This window comes from Scaptodrosophila lebanonensis, unplaced genomic scaffold, assembly GCF_003285725.1.
Source record: "Scaptodrosophila lebanonensis strain 11010-0011.00,11010-0021.00 unplaced genomic scaffold, SlebRS2 tig00001415-arrow-pilon, whole genome shotgun sequence".
Lineage (NCBI taxonomy): Eukaryota > Metazoa > Arthropoda > Insecta > Diptera > Drosophilidae > Scaptodrosophila > Scaptodrosophila lebanonensis.
The window spans coordinates 4,998,711-5,022,556 of NW_022060742.1; the positions used below are offsets into that span (position 1 = coordinate 4,998,711).

The window sequence follows — 23,846 nt, forward strand, 5'->3', positions numbered from 1 at the left end:
TATTTTATAATTTCAGCAATGTCCCCAAAGACCAAGATTGAAAAACCAGATGTGATTTTTTAAAATCTTTGTTTTTTATTTTATGCATATTATTTGCAGTTTTCCTTTCTTAAATTTCTGTTTGTTCTGCTCTCATACAATTTTGAAAATGAGTGCCAAGTTTGCATCCCCAGCTTTCAATGTGCCATTTTCTCAAGCATAAGAAAATGAAAATCTCTGATTTTGTGTGTAACCGAGAGTCTTGTCTGCATGCGTGTGTGTGTGGCTGTGTTGTAGTAAAGGTGCACAATTCAATGTAACTCTACTTGAATTTTGTTTGCACTTTAAGAAGTTGAACGAACTTTTTCTTTTACTTGGATTTGCTTGCTAAATTATATATAACTAACTTTAGTTTTGTTTACTTAGTTTTTACAGTTTTAATAATTTATTATTTACTTCATGGTTGCTTTTCTTTTGTTTCCATATCATCAAATTGTATGTTTTTTTCTTTTCTATAGTTTTTTATATATAGCTAGATGTGCTTGTTTTTGTATAAATATATATATATATATATATATATATATATATATATATATATATATATATATATATATATATATATATATATCTATATATATATATATATATATATATATATATATATATATATATATATATATATATATATATATAAATATAAATATATATATATATTTATATGTATATATATATATATGCTTTCACTTTACAAACTTACATGTTAACTACGCGAAATGTGTGTTTTTGTTGTCTGTGTGCTTGGTTTTTTGCTTTTAAATACACATAAGTATGCAAAATTATTATTAAATTAAACTTTATATTTAGGCATATGTATCTATATAGCTACAGTATAATGTATATTTCATATGAATAATCAAAATATTAAATTAAAGATTGTGTTTAAAAATGTTTCTTGTTTTTAGTACGATTCACGCTGCCTTGCATACACATGTGCATATTCATAATGCATAACTTTTGCAAAATGTTTAGGCTGCCCTTACACTAAATATAAATTTTGTTTTGTGTTTACATTATGTTTAGTATGTTTATGCATATTTGTGTTGTATGCAATATTGTGTAAAATTGCTACATCAACTAAATTAAGCACTCAAAAAATTGCAGCTGTTACAAATGCACGCGAAGAAGCTTTCTATATAAATCGCATTTGCTTTAATTAGATTCAATATTATTTTGCTTTGTTGCTTGAAAACCGTATAAGTAATTTACATTTACTTTTTGTTGTTTATTTTTGCACTTTTTACAAACATTTTCGTATAATTTAATAATACTCCAGTCATAGCAAAATAATAAATACATAAATGAGTAAGCATAGCTGCCTAACAAAAGAAGGTGCTGTTCTACGAAAGCGGTAGCAGCTTGAGGTTGTTATATTTTATAGTCCAATTAAGCAACAAGCATGTCATAAAAATTAATTCAGTTGAGTTTGGAAGTACTATACATTTAAATTAAATAATTATGGATACTTTTGCTCTGTTTAGAGCACAGAGCACAAGTTCAAACAGCTATGGTAGCTCTTATTATAGCTGATTACAAAACGTATTGTACAATAAATATAAATATTTGATATACTGGCCCTAAAGACTTGCGCAAGCGCTGTTCAAGTATCTTTGTTTGTTCCATTTCATAACCTGTAGGGGGTGGTTGTGTGGCCTTATTGGCTTTTTCTTTTCCTATTTGGGTTTAGGAAAGTAGGTAGAAACTCCAAACATAAGGAAGCGTTTAGAACTGATTAGCTTTTACGTTTTTCTCTATACTTAAATAAACTCTGCCTACAGCAAGTTTTGTGTTTTGGTTTTGCTCTATTCCATTTCTTCTTGTTCTAATTGCAAAAGATCTAAATACATACATAATTTGATTCGTAGAGCTTAGCTTACAGTTTATAGTTAATCAAGTTCATAGTGCTATAAATTATAAACATTTTGCACATTTACATTTTCATTGTTGAAAACCTCTCATAAAATTAGTGTGCTAAGTTTTCTTTGTTCCATTGCCTTAATATGTTGTGTAAGCTTAAACGATATTTAACACGCCTTTTTTTTAAGAATTTAACACTATACACTAAAAAGACTTAAAATATTGCGACCATCATGTTTGTTGTTGTAGTTTTTGTCTTCTTGGTTTCTTTTTGATTTTGTATGCCTTGGTCAATTTAGTAAGTGCGGTTGTTTGTATGGTTGTCAAGGTTGTATTTTTGTGTTCTTGTGTGGCCGTGTGTATCTGTGTGTTTCAGTTTCGCAATTGAAAGCATAAGCTGTTTTACGGTTTGATCCCGGGCGATGACATTGCCATCCCATCGAAGTCACTTAACGTAGTTGATTTCTGTTGATGGATAAATCATATAATATATTAACATATTAAATAAACGACCAAGGCCAAGGCACTTAGCAAGCCACTTAGTATCATGATGTGGTGATGCATAGAAAATGTTAAAATTAAAATAAATTATGTACTAACTTTTTACATAAAAACTGGACAAAACGTTGCACAACTTAACACGTTGATGGGCTAGCTGTTGTTTTTGGCCATATGGGGGTTGTCATCGGTTTATAGTAACTGCTATTGTTGTGGTTCTTGTTCTTTTTGTTCGAGTTCTGATCAAAATCAAAATGTAAACATTTGAACACAAAAATCACACAAAGCATTTCCTCACGGCTGATGCCAGAGTATTCTCTTTGTTCAGTTGCTTCAAATTCTCTGTTTTCTATTTTCTTGTTTTAATTTCTCTATTAATATGCACTTTAGTCCATTTATCTGGGCCGTTGTCTGTAGTAAAATAGATGAGAGAAAAAAATAGCAGCCATGATGATATGATCAAAATAAAAAGCCAAAAAGACAAATCAAAGTAATCAAAACATAATTTCATGCCAATGACATAAGCTCATGAGTTATCTCATCGTCTGGTCCGTCAGTTCGGTTTGGTCTACTCACCTGAAATATTGATCGTGTAGTGATTGACGCTGAAACTCGGCGGCCTGTAAATACTGTATATATGTAATTAATGAGTTAAGCAATTGTAAAGGATTTGGGAAACCTGTAATTGATCCGCATACGACATGCGCAGCAGGACGTCCGAGTGCGGCTCCCTAGGTATAAGCATATTTGGACGTGGATATTGTCCAACATTCGCTATAAGCAGAGTTATATAGAAAAGAGAGAGAGAGAGAGAGAGAGTGGAAGGGCATTGTTATAGCAGGCTGATATTTGGACTCTCATATGATATACAAACTCACGTGGCAGTTGGAAACCGGCCTCCGGTGGTTGCGGCTGTGGATGCAAAGGCAAATGTAAATGAGTATGAGAGTGTGCATGATATTCTCTCGTCAATCGTATCTGAAAATTATTGAATATCGTAGATAGTTTCAAAAGAGCAAGTGCTGCGTATTTATTGACGGCGATTGACCAACACATATAATGAATCTGTGGTTCTTGATATGGTGAACGGTTAGCCGTTTAGTTTTGTTAAATCGTAATTGATGGGGGCGGGGGGAATGCGTGTTAGAGATGCAAACGAGCACTATAAGAGACAGCTTTTGATGTTAAATGCCGAAGGACATATGGGCATGGCATGGCAATTAGTTAGAGCTTGAATTAACAAAAACAAGCGCAAATGAATGAGATTATTTTTTAGCGCTTGCGAGACGAATGTTAGACGAACTGACAAGGTGCAATGCATTTTGTTTTTGGGCTGGATTTGCTTCCAAATACGATTGATTTGTGAATATGAGTTGAGTTTGAGAATTGTCGCCGTGATTTCTATACACACCATATGCTCGCCAGGATCCAGGCCCACATGATGCGGTGGCGGAATACCCAAACGTTCCCGTTCCATTTGTGATATCGCTGGATTGGCATAAAGCGGAAACTGTGAGGGATGCATGCCTCTGCAAGAAATAAGTTACAAATTTGATTATATCTGATTTGTACTGGCTCTATATGCACACATGGCGAGTAGCTCGATATTAATTATCTCCTTACCGCCTGTAGTACTCCATCCAGTGTGGATCCAGTCGTGATTGACTTGCAGCTGCCGCTTGTGCGTTTTTGATCTCCTCCAATTCTCTGCAAATAGTTCGAAACTCATCAGCAAAGATACCATAGAATCCATTGGGAATGTTTCTTTGATGGATTTAAGGGCAGTTGGCAGGCAAGCAAATAAAAGTTGAGAAATGATATAATGGAACTAAGCGGTTTTTAGGCGTGCATTAATAATAAAATCAAAATGCGTTAAAAGCTGGCGGTTAGTAGGATTCTAGGTGTGTGGTTGTGTGTTTTGGGCGGACGCATTGAGATGAGGATTTGGTAGGCTTGGTACTGTACCTCTCTCTGCTATACATGGGGCCCATTGGATGATGATAAGGTACCATCTGTTCAACAGGACTGAAATTGAATTGAAATAATTACAATCAAGACGACTCAACGACACAAATAGATTACAGCAACAACTGAAAACTTTTATAAAGACAACACTCTAAAAACGCAAACTAATGCTGGATAACGACTGGATTTTGGACAACATACCTGAAGGCGACGTGCGGACGTGCGTATTCCGACAGCTGCCGTAACGCAGGCGTATCCGCATACGGAGGTTTCAACTCGGCCTTGAGCTTGGCCTGTTGTGCGGCTTGTTGGGCTGCCGCAGCCTGCTGTTGTTGTTGCTGTTGCTGCTGTTGTTGTTGCTAAATCGGATACAATTGGAATGTTTAATCGTTTTATAAAGGAGTTTAAAACATTAAGTTCACCTGACGCCGCTCGCGTTCCTTCTCCGCCAGTTTGCGATCGCGCTCCTCGCGTTTTCGTGCTAATTTCGAATCGGCGACGGGTTTGAAGATCAAATCTGTGCGCGTGCACGAGTTATAATCGCCACGATCGATGTGTCGCACAAAACTGTGAAAGAGTTGCAAAACCAAGATAGGAACTTAGAATAAGTAATGATGACAAAAACAGATTTCATTCTTCTTATAAAAAGCACGAAGGAAGACTCCCATTAATTTTTTTTCTTCAAATTCGTTAATGTTAACAATATACTATTTAATTTGGGTCTCTTCCTGATTACTTACATGGCAGATTGCGAGCGATGGCATTCTGTATCGTCCGGCTTGGCCTCAGGACTGGGGCCGCGCGGTATGTTATGTGTGGGACTGGGAATTTCCGGCTCAGGATCGGGCTCAATATCGATAGGCACTACAGAACAATTAGAATACCAAATTGTAATTTAAGTTTTCTATTGATCAACAACAATAAACTCACGAGGCTCCGTTGGATGATGTGGACCGCCCAGCCCAGCAGAATTAGCCGAGTGCGCATGGGCCCGCAATGCATCCATGTGAGATGTTGGCTTGAGACCGTGTTGTTGCCCATCTTGTGGTGCAAACGGCGAGGCATGTGGTGGTGGCGGATAGCCGGGTATGTGAGAACCAGGGTACGCACCAGGTGGTAGACCCGTCGGTGTCGTCTGTGCGTTCACACCACCTGGGCCTTGTGGCGTCTTTGGTGTGGGTGGCTTGTTCTGTGGGGGTCCTCCCTGTTGCTGTGGAGCCTTCAATTGTTGTGCTGCAGCCGCCGCCGCGGCCGCCGCAGCATGCTGCTTCTCAGCGGCCGCTTGTGCTGCAGCGGCTTCCTCTTGTCGGGCCTGAGGTGGGGGTCCTTGCAGGCCCGCGTGATGTGCAGCCATGACTGCAGCTGGATCGAGAGGTCCGGATGGAGGCGGTGGCTTCATGTATGCAGGGAAACCAGGTCCATAGGGAGCATAGCCATACGGCGAATTGAATGGGTTATGGTGATGTGAATAGAAGACCGAGGGATGTAACAGCGGATGCGGGTACGGCGACTGCCCGGGATGCACTCCAATCTGAGGGATGCCACCACCAGGTGCTATTAGCGGTAGTGGCAAAGGCATCTGTGGATGGCGTATAACCGGCGGGGAGGCACCCGGACGTAGATGCGGGGGTGGTGAAGTTCCTAGACCACGCTGTCCCGGTTGCGGAGCGTACATCTTGCTCAGCGGGCTAGCCATGAGGCCAGATGCATTCGAAACAGGCGGCGGAGTCATATGTGGTGATTGTTGGCGCAGCAGGGCGTGGCGATCACGTTCGGCGACGGCGGCCGCGGCTGCCGATAATGCCGATGACGAGGGGTGATGGCTAAGCGGTGACTGAGGCACAGGATGTAAAGGACTCTGCCGGCTCAGGCTGCCAACACTCGATGCAGGCGATGCAGAACGATGTGCAGCTCCAGAGTTGTTTAGTGCGCCTGGTGTGCCACTGTTGCTGTTTCCAGATGGAGGCTGCGCACCGCCAAGACCGGCAGCACTCGAGATTTGTACACTGGGACTAGCGCGACTGAAGGCGGAGGATGGCACCGTGGTCGTGGTCAGTGATGCACTTGTAGGTGCCATAGAGGCCGCCACAGAATGTGGCGTCGTTGGCGCTGAGGAGGCGTGCGAGTGTGGCAGATGACTTGGCGGCGTTCGGCGACTGAGCGCCGACTCTGGCAGACCGCCCAAGCCTGCAGGCCCTGCAAGCAGAGCAATGGGTCCAGCGCCTGGACCTAGGCCAGCAATGGAGTGTGATAGCAGATGATGACCCGGATGCGCGAGCGCTGCATGCGCAGGATGGCCAGGAGGCAAATGGGCCAGATGTGGGTGTATGGGCATCGGATGCCCGATTAGACCAGGTGGCGCATTGCCTGCTAGTCCAGGAAGCGGTGAAGTGCGATGAGCATGTGGGGATTGCTGCGGCATTGGTCCGGCCCCGCTCGTTGGCACCGCTGATGGCTGCGACGTGGGCGGTAGCGGATCTCGTGCATTAGGTGGCGGAGGACCGCTCCGATCGTCGTGTAAGCTGCGTGGTGGCATCTGCTGCTGTTGTGCCGGAGAAGGTGTGCGTACGGTACCAGCGGGCGGTTGCTGTGGTGGCAGTGAGTGGGAGGGTGCTGGATGCCCACCACGCGGGTCATGTGCCTGCAGCGACATTGGTATTGGGGCATGTGGATGCATTGAGGGAGGCATATCGGGATGCGGTCGGTGCAGCGATTGTAGGTGTGGATGCATATGCGGATGCATATGTGATGGTGCCATTGTGGACAGTGTGGGAGGTGCGCCACTGCCAAGTGACGTGGGTGCCAGCGAAGATGACACTGATATTTGTGAATGTGGTCCTCCAGGAAGACCGCCATGTTGAAGGCTCGGAGGCGCAGGAGCGGACTGATGCAGAGATGTGGGTGGCAGCTGCGACTGTGGACCACCAGCTGAACTAGGCGGTAGGCCTGGGGTGTGTCCTGGTGGTGGACCATGTGAAGATATGAGATTTTGCGGGTGCATACCCGGCGGCAATCCACCACCCGCTGGAGAAGGCATGTGTGGAGATGGATGTGGCGACTGGAACTGCTGTTGTTGCGGTGGTAGCGAGGGCTGTGAATTGCTGTTGCTACCCTGACTGTCCTGCCCGGGCGTCGACCGCGACGAGGCGTCGATAGGGCTCTCAGAAGGCGGATACTTTAGTGCGCCACTGTCTGCCCCTGGCGGTGGACCATAGAGAGATCCCTTGATTAGATTCTCTCCGTATGGTTTCACATCGCCGGCTGCAGAAACAGGCGGCATGGGATACTTGAGATCCTGGGGCTGAGGTAGGCCATACTTGCTGGCCAGGGGATCGCCGTACTTGAGCATGAGTCCTGGCTCAAAGGGACGCCCCAGTGGTGGAGTTTGCACGTCGTGCTGGTAGTGCGGCTTAGGCATAGCAATTCCGGGCGGTGGTGTGGCACCCGGAGGTGTATTGTGCGATTGCTGTGGATCCTGCTGCGACGTGGGCGGTCCGTACTTGTGCACCCCTGGACCAGGGCCATCTAGAGACGTCGCATTGTACTTGCCTGAGCCTTCGACATTATGCGGCAGATGTCCAAAACTTGGCTTCACATCTGGTATTTTAATGGAGTCCTGATAGCCGGGCTTTGGTGGCGCCTGGTGAGCAGACAACTCTATCGGATATTTGCCCTGCTGTTCCATCATGTACTTCATGTCGTACTTGCCCACAGCGGCGGCTGCCGCAGCGGCTGCTTGTATTTCCTGGCTGTATTTGAGCGCATCGAGAGTTGGTGGCGGTGGCGGCGGATATTTTAGATCTTGCGGCGCAAATTTACCTCCCTCAAATTTGACAGCACCTTCATTGTACTTTATATCCATATCACCAGGATACTTCTGCGGCACTGCTGGCGCTGCACTTCCACCACCTCCGGCCGCATCGCTGTGCAGTTGTGGCGGAGGTGGCTGACCCGGTGCGCTGTATTTCAGTTGCCCGTCGATTATGTAGCCGGCAGGCGGTTGTGGTGCGCCTGTCCCTTGGGGTCCATGCGCTAGATGCTGCAGATGGAGTGGCTCCGTACTTCCAACATCGGCCCCGCCATGATGTAAAGCCGACAGCTGGCCAGCCATTGAGGTTGGGGCCCCCGAAGGAGGCAGTCCACCCACTGCTGGCTTTAGATCTTCGTTTTTGATTTCGATCTTCACTTTAAGATCTTGGGGCTCATTGCTGTTTTGATTGCATGTGGCATCCATTGAATCATCCATGGGCTCCTTTTTGATATAGACCGCATCTGCTGTTGACGGAGCACCCACTGGCGGTTGTGTCGTCACTCCTGTTGCCGTTGAGAGTTGTTGTGGAGATGTCTCCTGCTTGATATTTGCCAACTTCTTTAGTAGCTCAGGATCACGTGACGCAGATGTGTCGTTTTCGCACGTCTCCATCTTCTCGATGGCTTCTTTGCGATCAACGGAGGCATTCAGGGCCTCAACTGTGGCAATAGTGGGCACCTTCATGGTAATGGGCGCATTGGTCACAGCTGCCAAATTGCTGGCAGGCACATCCGACGAGCTGGACTCTTTAATAATGCCATCGACAAGTATCGGTTTTAAATTAACGCTGGTGGGAGCCTGTATGTTCGTCTCCTCATCCATGTTTTTGATGGTGTCCTTGCTATCTTCCGTGGACACTTCTGTTTTGATTGATTTTTCGGTGGCCTCAGATTTGGTTTCAATGTCGGTGACAGCGCTCTCTTCTTTGCAGTTGATTTCCTTGCTATCCTTCGATTGCTGCTCGGCAGTTGTTGTATCCGTCGTATTTGACTCGCCATCGTCCATAACGGAATCGGGCCGACTGTCTGAGTTCATGCTCTCGACGGGACTGTCAGGCCGCTTGCGCTTGTCCTTGTTGTCTTCACTGTTTGCATCGTTTGACGCGCCAGTGCCATCAACGTCAGAGCGCTTCTTTTTATTCGGCGTATCCTGTTTACCGCCCTTGCGCTTGTTGACCGAGCTCTCCGCAACTGATTTTGTGGGCGTCTTAGGGCTATCGGCAGCACCACCCGAAGCGTCTGGCGTCTCGGAACCCCGTTTCGGCCGTTTTCCGTTGGCCACCGTGTTGGTAGTCCCGCTCGCCGTGGCAGACGGTTGGTCCTTGGACGCGCTGTTCGCAGCATTACCAGTTGCACCACCACCTGCAGCACCACCAGCAGCACTGGTGCTGTTGTTGTTATTTTGTTGTTTATTTCTCGTCCTCATCCTAGATGGTGATTCATCCCTTTTGTTCGTCAGACTCGAATCACTGTCGCACTCGCTTGCGTCGTCCTCGGTTAGAGAACTGTTCTCCTCCTTGGAGACAGCGGGCGATGAGCGACTCGCCGTCTCTGCCGCCGCCGCCGTCGCCGTCGTCGCAGTTTGTGGTTCCGGGGTGTCCTCCTTCTTGGGAGGTGTATTATTAGCGCGTGTAACACGGTTACGACGCAAGGCGCTCTGTCTGCGTCGCCGGTGCGGTCGATTATTATTGGCGCCTGGGGTCTTCTTCCACAAATAGTAGAACTCGACCAATTCAGGGGTGTCTTTGTGCGGTAAAAGATCCTTATGGATCCTGAAGAAATTCTTTCCAAATTGCCGTAGACCCTTGATGAACTTTTTTGTTTCGTCTTCGGTCCACTTCTTGTCAATGCCTTTAGAAACAGGGCACTTTACGAGTGCTTGTAGGGCTTTACCTGGATCGTAGCCAGAATCGTGTAACTGCAATAAAAACATAGAGAAGAACGAAGATCTTTAGAATAAAAACTTATATGGAATGAAAATGTTGAGATATGTAGATGGTAATATGTAAAGCCTCTAAGACATTTTTCTTGCCAAGACTGTGTTGACGTACACCTCCCTTACGAATAAAATAATCCTAAAATCCACAAAGATCGAATTTAATCTATGGATTACGTTAATCTTGCCGCATTACAAATTGTTATTCACTGTGGTGGTCCCTCGAATATCTTGGCAACAGAAATGTCTACCCTATATGCATCAACAACCTAAGTGTGGGCCATGTTTGCCACTTACCACGTCGAGAGCGTTAATTGTAGTATCGTCGCGACTGGCAGCTAAACAACCGTCTTCTAGTCCGCCATCACACATTCCTTGAAATGCAGCCATTGAACGCGCCGCACGCAAGAACATTAATAAATCGCCATCGGCCACAACGCCAGGACTCCATCTTGATTCTTCTAGTTCACGTTCATCGGTTTCCTTGTCAACGGGGAAGCTTGAGATTGGATTATAATCGGGCAGTTTTGCCTTCAGTCATAAGACGAAAGAAGTTGCGGTATTAGTTTTAAATGATAAAACGCGCGGGGTTGTGGGTTAGTCACACAAGACGCCGACGACGACGACGAGGACAACAATATCAAGCCATACAACTGGGTTTAAGCACTACATACATATAGTAAATACATACATATGTACACAATCGTCGCGACCAGTCACACGATACACAACTTAAGACTAATGCATGAAATGTATGAACAATGTGTTTTGATGAGTGTGTATTTAGGTTGCGGAGTGGGTGGAAGAGGAATTTGTTTGACAGAGGAGTCATTGAGATAGGTTAGGCATGAGGCTTTAAGCACCTGTTTGGTGGCATGTTTGGTCATGTAAACAAATTGACCTTTTGCCACAAGTCGGCGCAAAAAGCCCATTGGGTTTTTTACGGGGTTGTAGGATTAAGGCTTCTACTAATTAAACACCAATTAACATTAGCCAATTGAATGCATAGGATTTGTTTTGTAAGTAAGTATAGTAACATTATCGCATACAAGACGTGAAAAATTAAATAAGTTCACAAGGTTAGTTAAAAGGCTGAATTCGGTAAACCGATCATTTTCTATAGACTTTTCAGATGTGATTCAAAGGTAGCGAAAAAATACCTGACCTGAAGTCAGTGAAGGAATATAACAAGGGTAGCATTTACTTTGGCCTAATCAGCAATGGACCACGCAACTCCAGACTAAAGACATTTTAGTTTAACGCTCGTAGTGCTATATTTTGACCCACCCTTTATCTGATAAACAATGTTAAGTACCAGTTGTCCCATCGTATCCTCGACAGAACGTGAATTCAGACAGTACGGACAATGGCTACATTGAATTAACAATCTTTGAAAACTAATCTACGGTTATGAAATTGTTTTTAATGTTGCAGAGAAACACGTTGACATTAGATTTATCTTTTATAAGATTAAGGGAATTAAATTTTTGAAAAGTCTACATTTAAGCAACCAAGCATTTCGAAAATTCTAGATTTTTATTTTAGCAAGTCAAAAACAAAAAATGTTCAGAAATTTTAAACATACATACAAAAAATCATTTTTGTTGTTGCATTTTTTTTTGTTACCGTGAGCTGATTTTCTGATTTGTGAGAGTTATGTACGTACATAGACATCGTTTACCTGGTGGCCGGGACCCACTCGTATTTCTCCTTGAGTGGAGGCCGCCATCACCCTTTAAAAACACGCTTCCGGTCCAGTGTTAAGCCTTTTTATGCCCACTATGATATGAAATTTCAACTGCAAAAATAAGAGAATACCAAATAGAGATGAAAACGAGACTGGAGGTGAAAGGATGAATATTATATTTAACACACATAATACATATATATTTATGCATACATATGTAGTAGTCGCCATTGCTGTCGCATGCCAAATTGAAAAGCGTAAACGAGTGGCGAATAAAAAAACATTTCAATAAAGTGATGAAGTTGATATCAACATGCATAAATAAATAATCCATAAAAATAATGCCATGTAATGTGTGTGCGCCTGATAGACGAGCGAAGTGTGCGCAGCATGAGGTGGCCACTGAAATTAGGGGCTGTCTGACTCGCTCAATGAAGGCAGAGAAGCAGCCTGGCCTGGCCCGGCCTGCCACTTAATCGCTTGCATATGTTAATGCCTCAGCCAGAGAGTTGCTGCTTCGGGCTTATTTTGCGCATACAGAGGCTGTCGGGCCGGGCCGGGCCGGGCTGGGAACCATGCAACATACTTTGTATTTTTCTTTCCCCCTCTACCACAATAGTCGGCACGAATGAGTGAGTGTGTGCGTGTGTGGGTCTGTTGTATGTATCTCAAGTGTGCGTGCAGCTGTAAACAGATTTTCCGCTCAAGTTACTTTTCGAATAACTGTAACGAAGCGGCACATCGTTATTTGTTTGGAGGCCAACGGCCAAGTAGACAGCGCCAGGGATAGAGAGGCAGATGAAAAACCAGACTCATTGCATCAGTATTTTTGTAAAATTATTATTGAATTTGTTTATGAATCAATATACACACAAAACACACACACACACACACAATCATTCTCATAAATGCCATCGGTGCTGTTTCTGTGGTTGTGTATGTGAGAACGGCACACAAATTATGGCAATTAAAATCAATTAATTAAATGCAGCAGCGGCAGCAAATAAAAAGCGACGCACATTGGGGCCAGAGGCGTGTGCGCTCACAACAACAACGAAATTATATACATATATATATATTGTCGACAGATTTACACTCAATAAGGCACGACACGCCGACTAAATAACTGACGACGACGACGACTAAGGACAGAGCGGAGTGGCAGCGGAGCGAAGGAGCATTGATAGCTGACGATGTGCAGGCAACGAACGCAGCGCCACACGCACGAGCAGTACCGACTACGGCTATGGCGCTGGTGTTGCGACGGCGTTGGAGCCCAACACTTATCAACGGCATCAACATCCATTCTGCTCACGCACAGTGACTCAGCTTGGCATTTCTTGCAGCAAATTGCAGTGCCTTTAAATCACGGACGGTGTCATTTTCGGAGAATGTACATTGTACATACATGAGAGGTATTTAATTATCAAATATTAATGATTTATGAATATGTACTTGTATACCAAAATTTCCTATCAATTCAATAAGTATTTTAAAAATGATCAGAGCATAAAATGTCTACGAAACGTTTTTCTTTTATCAAAGCCAAAATAAGTTTATACAAGTAAGTGTTCAACGAGTATAATAATCTTTCAAGACCTTTAAAGGAAATATAAGCTGTCCTGCAAAAGTTAATGTCGTGAAAATATTTAATTTTATTTTTGTTTTTTTTTTTTCGGTGTTTACAAGAGTTTAGTTTTTCATAAATAATGAATAAATGGTATCAATGCGCTTGACCTAACATTTCCCATCAATTTGAATGGTTTTGTTGCTGTCCTTATTTAGTTTCGCATGTTCTGCACTTCATTTATATTAAAAACAAATTTCCATTAAAAGTTTGTTAACAAGGAAAACAAAATGGTAAAAGGTAATGAAATAATGTGGGCATTATAAACCATAAACATATAAGAAGATGTGGTATATTAAATACTGATAACCCTAGAATTTATTTATGCATTTCTATCTTTTTCCCCTCGTTTTGTTGTATCCCACCCACTAATCAATTTCACCACTGTGCGCTGTTAGCTGGTAAAGTTAGCTGCCTCCTGGTTTGCTGACTGACTAGCAGCGGCAACTTTTTATGGGGGAGTTTTCGGTATCGACATCGTTGCCGCTGTTGGTTTGTTGTTGGCGGGTGTTGCGAGTGGAAAAATTTCAGGCCAACATAAGGCAGCGAGTTGGCTGACAAAGCGCAGGGCGCAAAGGCACGCGACCAAGTGACTGTTACCCCGCGTCCCTGCCTCCGGCTCTGCCTGTACCCTTGACTGTTTGCCTGGCGCTTGGGGAAAATTGTGTAATAACTGCGAGCAATGTGCTAAGCTGTGTATGTGTTTGAGTGTGTGTGTGGGGGGCTGCTGTACGGCTGTTATAAAACAAATGTACTACAGAAAAAACTGCCGTTGTAACGCATATAAAGCTATAAAATCTAAAAAGACAAAATACGAAAAAAAAACCCCCGTCAGGCTCGAAAATTTTAACCACCACCAAAAAGTGGCATATGTATGTGTGGACATGGCGTGTGTATGTATTAATAGCCGTATCATAATGCTTCGCACTGAGGTTGCGGCGCATACACAACACACACAGTAAAAGACCACAAAATATGGCAGCAGCAACAGAGGCTGGCGGCAAAAGGGCAGGAAGGCCAGACCAGGCCGGGCCGGGCCACGCCAGAGCGGAGAGGGGAAGCTAGGGTGGTGTTGCTATATGGGGCGTTGGTTGTTGTTGGTTGCCAGTGCTCTGTACAGAGTACGTGACTGAATGAATGGCTGAGTGAGTGAGTGACTGACTGACTGACAGACTGGCGGACTCAATCTCGTCCAGCTGAATGAAATGGTCCGACTGCCTGCCTCAGCATTGCGGTTGCCAGCGTGTAAATTTAAGGCCAATAATGCTGTCAATTTCAAATGGCGCGTCGATTAATGTCAACGCTTTTTATATACATATATACTATAAGTACTACAAATTTGTGTATATGTACATTAAAATGTATCACACAAATTGTGTAGAGCTGTTTGTGTCCCAAGATTGCTTACTAAATAGCAATAAAAACCAAATGAGCGAAATGTAAATGAGTAAATGAAAACAAAACTCATGAACCGACACAAACTGCCTCGACCGACAAAGACGAGTGGCGGCGTGGCGGGCGGGGGCGGGATGGGAGGTTGGTGAAGGAAATTCAATAAACAATTTGCAGCATGAGTAGCGGAAAATTGTGTGTACGCACGCGGCTAAATGGACGATGCCAAACGAAGCCAGCGGTGCCGACGACGAGTGTTTATGGAGAAGAGCGTGTGAGCACTTCGCTTGCATTTGTGTGCGTGCGTATGTGTGTATAATTTTGAAATGGAAAAGCTGTTCGGTTGGCATGTTTGTTGTGTTTTGTGTTTAGCTTGTTTTTCTCTCTCTTTGTAATCATCGCTTGCCAATAAGCTGACTAATTGACTGACAAATAGCCTGAAACAACAACAACAACAATACCAAACAGCAGCAGCAGCAGCAGCAACAACAACAACAACAATGACAGCAAGAGTCAAGCAGGGAACTAAAAATGTTTCGGTTGCTGCTGCTGCGGCTGCTGTTGATGAATGCGCCACAACTGTACATTAGGGTGGTGGTTATGAATTTCGAGTGTATCTATAAGTACTGCCTTTGACTGCCTACCCGCCTCCGTCCCTGCCAACAAGCCTGCACTCGCCGCAGGGCATTGAGGTCAGGCTGTCGTGAAACTTTAGTGCGCTCCGCAGTCGTAAAATCTTTTAACCCAAACAGAAACAACCGCCACTTACATTCTCATAGCTGTAGAGCAGCCGCATAATAAACTGGCATTACAGTCACAACATTCCTTAAGTATCTTAGTAGGTATGCGCCTGCATGCTAAAGTCAGCTAATTCATCATTAAATTTAATGGTTTGATTTTTTTTTTTAATGTACAGTACAATCTCGTCAAAATAACGTACAGCCTAACAGATATTCCTTCAAATAGGAATATAGCTACGTTAGTAGGTAAACATCCATAATATGACCAAAAATATCTACAAATTTTTAGCAATATTTATTAATATATTTTAGTAATATTGAACTGTTGTTCAAACGGGGAGTTAAATAAAAAATACTCTCTTTAAAATGTTAAATGTTTTTTATTGCCAGATACTTTTCATCGTTCAACTGTTCTAATTTTCCATTATACTTTTCTCGTTGTAGAAATTAATTAGCCTGCTTTAAAATTCGGATGCAAAACAATAGAACATTTATAAAATGTTTTGTCAATAATAAACTAAAGGAATACCGAAAGCATGTACGTATGTATAAATTTATTTTATTTTGTTTAGATTTAAGATTTTTTTCTAAGAATGTCATATATGACAAAAAACATACATAAATTGGTTTTATAAATAACTGATTTATTTTAAACTTAATAAAAATCTACGGATACAAATAAATGATAAATTCGAATTTGGTTTATAGATATTTATATTTAAAGAATTCAATTTGAAGACTATCTTTAAAATATATGAAGAAAGTTTCCTTTATGCTATTTGGAATATATATTTATTGCTATGTGTTTTTCGTTAGCAATCAATGAGTTGATTTTTTCTTGAGATTGCATTCCAAGTTTATCTACAAATCATTTCCTAAGCCAAATTAGCCGTGAATGTATGCATTACAGGGTTAATTATGGTCATGAAATAAAATTCCAGCATATGGTTAGTTGAGTGTGCGTGTCAAGTGCGGAAATCCTATTAAATGTTAGTAGGCAGCACTCGAGGCTTGTCCAACCCTAATAATCAGCTCGACTAGCACTTGGCGGAGTGAATTTATTTGTATGCTTGGGGTTTCTGTGGCCCTGTGTATGTTTAAGCATGTTGAAAGCCAAATTTTCACAACAAATCAAAACACAGCGTCTATTCACGAAAAGTCCAAAAGAGGCAAACAAACAAACTCAAATGACAGACAGACAAACAGAGAAGACCGAAGACATGGGCACTCAACTTGACGTGCGTTTAACCCAAAACAAATTTCTCTTTTTGACTATGCTTTTCTTTCGATGCTTAAAAAAATTATATAAGTTCATACATACTCGTACGTAAGCATGTTCTTTTTTTCTGTTTTTAGGGAACACAGATTTCTCAAATTGCTGCCTAACGTGTTGGATGCCTGTGTGGCTGGCAGTAAAGCTTACAGTTGTTATGCCATTACTCAACATCAACAAGAACATTATGCTACCCTCTGTTTGTCAGCCAGTGGCATTCTCATTCATTCTCCGCGTGCCGCTCTCCACAAAACTCCACACCGCACGTTTTCCTTCATTCAACCATACGATTGAGCATCTATTCAAGCAAGCAACTGATGAACAGTGGTACCATTGTATTGGACTTAGTTGCCTTTATATAACGCATTTTCATATATGTTTTGTAAATTGGATAAGATTGTGGATATTTAACCAAAAAGCAAATATCAACTACTAGGAAGAAAATAAGCCATACATATATGATGAAAACTGACAGAAATATTTAGATGACAGAATATTTTCTATTTATTATGGAAGTGAATGTTTAGATCAATCCGACTTCTATACATAAGACAGTGATTTCCAAACACCATTTCCTCATTCCCCAATGTTTGTTTGATTTCAAAAGTAACTTAAGGCGGCACTGCGAAGAGCCCAGCCAATCGCTCCCATTACCATGAACAACAAAAATATGTCCAGGGGTTGCATTTCCGTACTACCAAAATAAATTTAATGTACTTAGTAAACGGAAATCGCACACTAAATTCGAAATTGGTACATATTTTTCAGAAACCTTCAAGATGTTATTTATTTATGCAAATTGTTTTTGTGTCGCTTTGATTTAATGAGCCACTGTGCAGAAGAGTCAGAGTCAACGTTCCAAAAAGCCAAAACGAATAAACGATGATGGCAACGACATTCAGCAGCGGCAACAACAATAAAAACAACAGAAACAAATTTGACTGTGAATACGACAGCCGTTCTGTCTCTGAACCTGCAGTTCGTCTGACTGTGACTGACTGACTGAATGGCTTGGCCTGACTTGGCTGGCCTCTTAGCTGTTTGGTTTGGTTTGTTGCCCCGACGGTCGCTCGTGTCGCAGTCGTTACGAAGCGTCTGTGCTGCCGTTCCCGTTCCCGCTGCCTTGCCGCTGCTCTGGGCTATGGCATCGTAGTCGTGGTTGTCGTCGTCGTCGCTTCATACGATTTGTTGGATTTGCTCATGAAGTTGTTAAACAGATTGTCGGTGTAGATACCTTCATCATTTTGCACGCCGTCGCCATCGTCGTTGCCACTGCCACTCATACAGCCAATTCTCAACGTAGACGGCTACGTGTGCGTGTATGTATGTGAGACTCTATCTGTGTTTGTGTTGTGTGTTGTGTGTGTGTAGCTGCTGCTTGTGCGATTAGTTTTATGTAATTTTATCGAGTATTTTAAGGATTTTGCGGCTTATCCGCGCTTCATTTGGAAATTGTTTCGTGTTACTTATGTCGGCCTCCCGTTCGGTTTGCTCCTCTTCTTCTCTATCAGATTGTCTCACTTGGTCCGTTTTGGGTCGGTTGGCCTTTCTTTGTTGGCCTGTATGGGTCTGGTCTGTCTCTAATGTGCGGCATATTTAGAGCTACTTGTGCGCTTTTTCTTCATATTATTGTTGTTGGTATTTTTTTAAGTGTTTATGGCAATGTCGTCATTGTTTGTTTGTGTGACTACTATTATGGTGATAAAGTAAAGTAACAATGTATGTGTGTATATATTGTACATGTAAATGAGCGCTTTGCATGTAAAATGATAGTTGTTGTTGTCGCTTCCACTGTCGCTGCTGTTATTGTTACTGGCGTCGTGTCTATAATCGAATTATAACGCAAAAGATTTATGTGGCTTTTTAACACGCTCTTACATTATTTTCACACATAATTTGCTTTGGGGCGTGCTTGCAACGAGGTCTATGTTCGTCTGTGTGTGTGTGTGTGTGTGTCTCTCTGTGTACGTTCATTGATTTTACACCGATTAACATACGGTTAATTATTTTGCCTTGTTTTTTTAATAACTAACAAATGCGCACAATATATTGTGGCATTATGCTTTTTTTATTAAACGCTTTGTGTGCTAATTATCTTATCTTTAATGGAGTAGCAGACATTGTTTTATATACACGAACGGTTCAAATTCGATTGAAACGCGTGGCTACTACAGCTACATATGTACAGACATATATGTATGTATATCAACAGATCAGTTTATCTTGTTTCTCAATTTGTATGACATTCAGATGGAATTGAATCATATTATTGAATTTGACTTCATTGCAGTAGTTTAATACAGTAAATTAATTCATTAAAAGTGGTCAATCTGACTATAGCGTTTACAATTTTTCGTTAGATAAAAAAATTAATGATAATAGAGTAAATATGCATTAAACTAGTTTTTAAGTTTCTGTGGACAAGCTGCAAATTATACTGAAGATAATAGTGTCGAATAGACATTCCTGTTTGCGGGTCTAACCGTTTTTTTTCCAACGTCAATAATACCTGCAGTAATTCAGGAATTTAATACCAGTGGAATATAAAGAATATTGACCAGAATGTACGACCGAAACAAAAATATGAAACATTTTTTGAGTTAATATTAATACTGTATTGTACTGCTGTAATTTATGCATATAGCTTATTTAATAAATAAATAGTAATATTATGTTGCCGGATCGTTCTGATATTTTAAGAGGGTTCAGTTTTTGTAAATTACTTTATCTTTCAATAATAATTTAACCTAAGGTACACAAATATGCATCATTGTATACAATGATTTCTCTTAAAATAATCATGTTTTTAAAGTTTGTATTTACCTAGAACAAATTGGTTGTACCTAATGAGGCTTGACTGTTCAGATAGACATTAACCGACATTCATTAGGTATGCAGCTTCATAAGCTGCGCTTATGCTTTGGGCGCCGGACTGAGCTAAAGCAAGCGGCTTAGCGCTATTCTTTTGTTGTTGTTGCATCTGTTATTGCTGTTGCTGTTTGTGTTGTTACATTTGCTGTGCTTAACAGCTCGTTTATGTAATGACCAGTGCTGCCCTACATCGTACTTACGAATACAAACGGGTAGAGGCAGGCAAACCACCGCATTTCTAATCGCTCGCTATAAATCGACACTCCAGTCAAGTGTTCCGCCTTTTCAATCAGATAAGCGGCAATTATAAATTAAAAGCACACCAACAGATTAATAAAACCTAAACTTTTAACGGCACCTTATAAATAAGCCAAATGACTAATAATAAAATATGAAAGCACACGAAACAGACATCAAAGGCCAACGCCATCAGCCAGCACCAACCCCATCCCACCCATGCCTCCTCCCGTCATTTTTCCCGAAGTCCCAGCAGCAGGCAACAATAACAACAGTGGCAAGCAATCGCAGTGTCGGCGTCAACGGAGGCATCCAAAGTGGCGCGCATTTCGCAACAAATTTTTCGGGGTCTGCGCGTTTCCGCTTGTGGCATAAACTTTTCAAAATTGTTGACGTCGTTCATAGTGCGAGACCTGGGTTTTCTTTTCATTATAGTTTTTTCTTATTCATTATTAACACGTTATTTATTAATTAAACACTTCAATTTTTATATGCCTGTAATCAAGTACTGAGCGGGCAGGTAAGGCGACTCTCGATGTTGTTGTGGTTTTTGTTGTAGGGTGGGGGTGTTGAGAGATAAGCGCGCGGCGTGCAAATGGAAATGGGCGTCTCTTACGCTAAGGTAAGTAAAATGCATTTAAAATTTCCCCCAAGCACTGACTAATCGAGCAGTTTGCCTCACGTGGAAGCAACTGTTAATGGGAAGTCGGAAATGGTGGAGAAGGAGAACGAAAGACGGTGGGTTAATAAATGAATAGATACACTGCACATCGAAGATTGTCTTGGAGTTGAATGGAAAGTGGCTAAAATAAAATATATAAAAAGCGAAGAGCTGCGAAATAACTTTTATAATCCGATAAGATTTCTAAAAACAGAAATGTACTATTGCTTTTGATACCCAAAATTAGTTACAAAAATTCAATTTTGCACAGTTCACAGGGTTCTCGGAAATATGTATGTACTTTTTCAATCCGTCCGGATGAAGCATACTTTTTTCGTTTTTAACTTGCAAATTTGTATTGGTATAGTATTAATGATTTGGTTCTAAGAGAAATTATCAAAATATATTTATGATGTTTATAAAACAAATGACCATTAATTTTGTTTTTTCTGGCCCAGTATTTCTTTAATGGGTTTTTCTCATTTACGACATTAATGACTATTGATGAAAAGACTTCCCATCACATTTCACATTTCATAAATTTGTGGCTGCAATTCTCGTACCATAAAAAAATTATTGTACGAACGAACTATTAATCGATTCAGAGGCATATGCAGATAAATGGTTAATGAAACAGTCTACAATGGGAAGGTATAGCATCAATTCTTCTACACTGATACAAAAAAATCCCACCATCTATTGGTAAAAAAAAAAAACTACAAAATCTAGAAAGATGAGCGAAAAGAATTGCTGAAAATGCCGATGAAAGCTATCACGTTTGCAAGAGGCATCCACATCTAGAGCCATAAAAACTACGAGAGTCGCGGGTTCGACAATGCGCGAAAGGGCATCCACTTCTGATCCAAGACACACAAACAGGAGGCGATGAATATCTTTTGTGCAGACGAAGAAAGGTAGACGATGGTGGGTACTCAACTATAGTCAAGGATCTAATCGAAGCCATAAAATGCGAAGGAGGTACATATTGGGAAAGATGTGACGTCGGAAAGCTTAAAAAGCACTACAATCCAGCAAATCCTATTTGTTACACTCTTTTTTTTTAGTGTAAGCGCAGGTATTTAGATTTCAGTTAATGACTGCGCACTTAATAGCTCTATTAGTTTTAGTAGCTAGGTCTGCGTTGGCAGCTGAAAGCTGGCTAGTAACTTGAGCATGACTGCTCGCTGATACAGAGAGCGATAAATTTAAACAAAGCGTTGGAGTAGCTTAATAATTTATACACACACATGCACCCATATGCGTACATATAGTATGCTGTCATAGCTTTTTCATTGATTACATTTTCGGACACGTTAATGATAAAACTGTCAGCTATTATATATCATTCGGTTTGTTACTGTTAGCCCTAAATACAAAAAGCTGTCAGGGCCGGCACATTCAACAACTTTCAACCCTAAATGACCCCCTTGGCTCATAACTATTAACCCTTCTGCTTGCACATAGCAATTTTGCCTTGAACCCTCTCACTGGTTGCTTCAAGTGGCCTGCTTTCACTCTTCCTCCCACACAAAGGAGCGACACATAAGCCAGCAACAATATCAAATTAAGCAAACAAATAATTAAATACATATGTATGTATAAGTAGGTTGGCATGTTCCTAGACAACAAGCAACAAGGAAAGCAAAGAAAACTCACCATGAATCCAAGAGTAAATGTGTTTGGTGTGCGCTTAAGGCGTTCCAGCAAGGAATTCGAAACCGGGTGGCTCCCACTTGCTGATGAAACAAGGCGCGAACTCTGGTTGTTGTTGTTATTGTCGTTCTGTTGCTGATGTTGGTCTCGTTGTTTCTGTTGTTGGGATTTGTGGCTGTCGCGTTTCTCAGCGAGGGGGCAGCCGGAAATGTATATTTTTGGTTAATTTGCACAAACACAGCTGGAAACGAAGAGAGATGACGTAGGTGAGCGCCAAGATGATGCTAATGGTGATTAAAGAAGCAGCAACTGAGGCAAGCAAGAGAGGCAGCTGCATATCATAAACGTTGCAGCGTTGCGAAACGGATAAACAAAAACCACGAAGGAAAAAAAAAAAACGAAAAGACAATGTAAAATGTAAAAGACGCCTTATTGTGGGCACAAACACTTTTTTCAGTCAACGTCAGCGAAAAAGCAACACTGGCAGCGCCGTCCGCTGCGACAGCGTCGGCAGCGAGAAGCGGGCGGCTAGTTGTCTACAGGGTGGCCACAAAGCGTCGGTGGTGGGTTGCCAGCCTTTGTTGTTGTTGTTGTTGCTGTGCCGTTGCTGCTGCGCTTTGTGATTCCTTTTCAGAAAATTTGTTGAGCCTTTGAGTCGTCACCGTCTTTTGTCACACGTCCGGCCCACGTCGTCGTCATCACCATCGCATTGTTCTACCCCCATGTCCATAATAAAGCGACAGGAGCAAGTAGTACACTTCAACCCACCCCAACCTCCACCTACGTCCTGCTTCTTTTTTCGTTAGCTTTGTACAAACAGTGCAGGCGACGTTAACTAAAATGACGACGACGTCGAATTCAAAGTCGACGCCAACGCTAGCATCGCTGGGCAGCCGCTTTCATACTCATGTACATATGTACATGTATATGAGCATTTTCACTAACAAATTTTAATGATTTCTACGCTGCGCGGTCGCTACCTCTGCTGCTACTGCCTACACCAGCGCGCTGAGGCTACAACGCATTACGAAGAAGACGACGGTCGAAGGCGCTGCGACTGCGACGGCGACGACGATTCAAATTAAATTAGTGACACACTTAATAATAATTCATTTTCGCACACTTGTTGTAGTTTTCCTTACACTTATTTGTGCCTTTTTTGGCTGGCATGTGCGCGTGAATTTTGTCAGTGACTACCAACAATCTTTTTTAATGCTTTTCTGTTTTCTTCTTCTTTTTTGCATACACTTTGCGCACACACACATCCACAAACACTTACACACACACACGACTTCGCTGGCTTGCGTTTTTTATTGCTGCTGCTGCTCTGCCTGGTTGCTTGAGTAAGAGATATTTTCGCTGCTATTATGCGCAATTTGCGTACACTTTCACGCGCGTTTTCCAACAGAACATTGCAGGGCCTGTCGTCGGGAATGTTTTTCACTACAATTTAAATATTTTTCTTAACTATAGTGCGTGTTTTTCGCTCGTAATATTTACAAGACAACACCAACACCGAGAAAATGGTTAGATCTGGGGGCTATCGTTATCGCAACAATCAAAATGGCGTTTTTCGTCGAGCAAGTAGACCTATCGCTATATC

The 23,846-nt window shown here is 42.1% G+C and overlaps 1 protein-coding gene across 7 annotated transcripts; it reads right to left on the reverse strand.

Moving 5' to 3' along the window:
• Positions 1 to 722: 722 nt before the first annotated feature.
• Positions 723 to 23,746, reverse strand: LOC115633062 (arginine-glutamic acid dipeptide repeats protein). Of its 7 annotated transcripts, none has more exons than XM_030530422.1 (16): positions 23,523 to 23,746; positions 22,247 to 22,484; positions 11,784 to 11,900; positions 10,400 to 10,633; positions 5,287 to 10,084; positions 5,097 to 5,220; positions 4,779 to 4,923; positions 4,558 to 4,715; positions 4,357 to 4,416; positions 4,015 to 4,098; positions 3,803 to 3,920; positions 3,270 to 3,369; positions 3,071 to 3,165; positions 2,968 to 3,020; positions 2,494 to 2,802; positions 723 to 2,358 (listed from the first exon to the last, which is right to left on the reverse strand). In XM_030530422.1, the coding sequence occupies exons 3-15, from the start codon at positions 11,829 to 11,831 to the stop codon at positions 2,787 to 2,789; spliced, it is 6,033 nt and encodes a 2,010-aa protein (XP_030386282.1). In that variant the 5' UTR covers positions 11,832 to 11,900; positions 22,247 to 22,484; positions 23,523 to 23,746; the 3' UTR covers positions 723 to 2,358; positions 2,494 to 2,786. The 7 variants fall into 7 exon arrangements, with proteins under 7 accessions (XP_030386282.1, XP_030386284.1, XP_030386280.1 ...); XM_030530424.1 differs by having other exon boundaries at positions 3,270 to 3,303; positions 11,769 to 11,900; XM_030530420.1 differs by having other exon boundaries at positions 2,968 to 3,011; positions 11,769 to 11,900.
• Between the last annotated feature and the right edge of the window lie 100 nt (positions 23,747 to 23,846).

Excerpts from the sequence above, each read along its gene's own strand:
- LOC115633062 (XM_030530418.1), bottom strand. The coding sequence starts at position 11,831 with ATGGCGGCCTCCACTCAAGGAGAAATACGAGTGGGTCCCGGCCACCAG. Across the intron at positions 3,921-4,014 it reads TGGATGGAGTACTACAGGCG|AGGCATGCATCCCTCACAGT; the intron begins GTAAGGAGATAA and ends TATTTCTTGCAG. Across the intron at positions 3,370-3,802 it reads TGGATCCTGGCGAGCATATG|ATACGATTGACGAGAGAATA; the intron begins GTGTGTATAGAA and ends AATAATTTTCAG.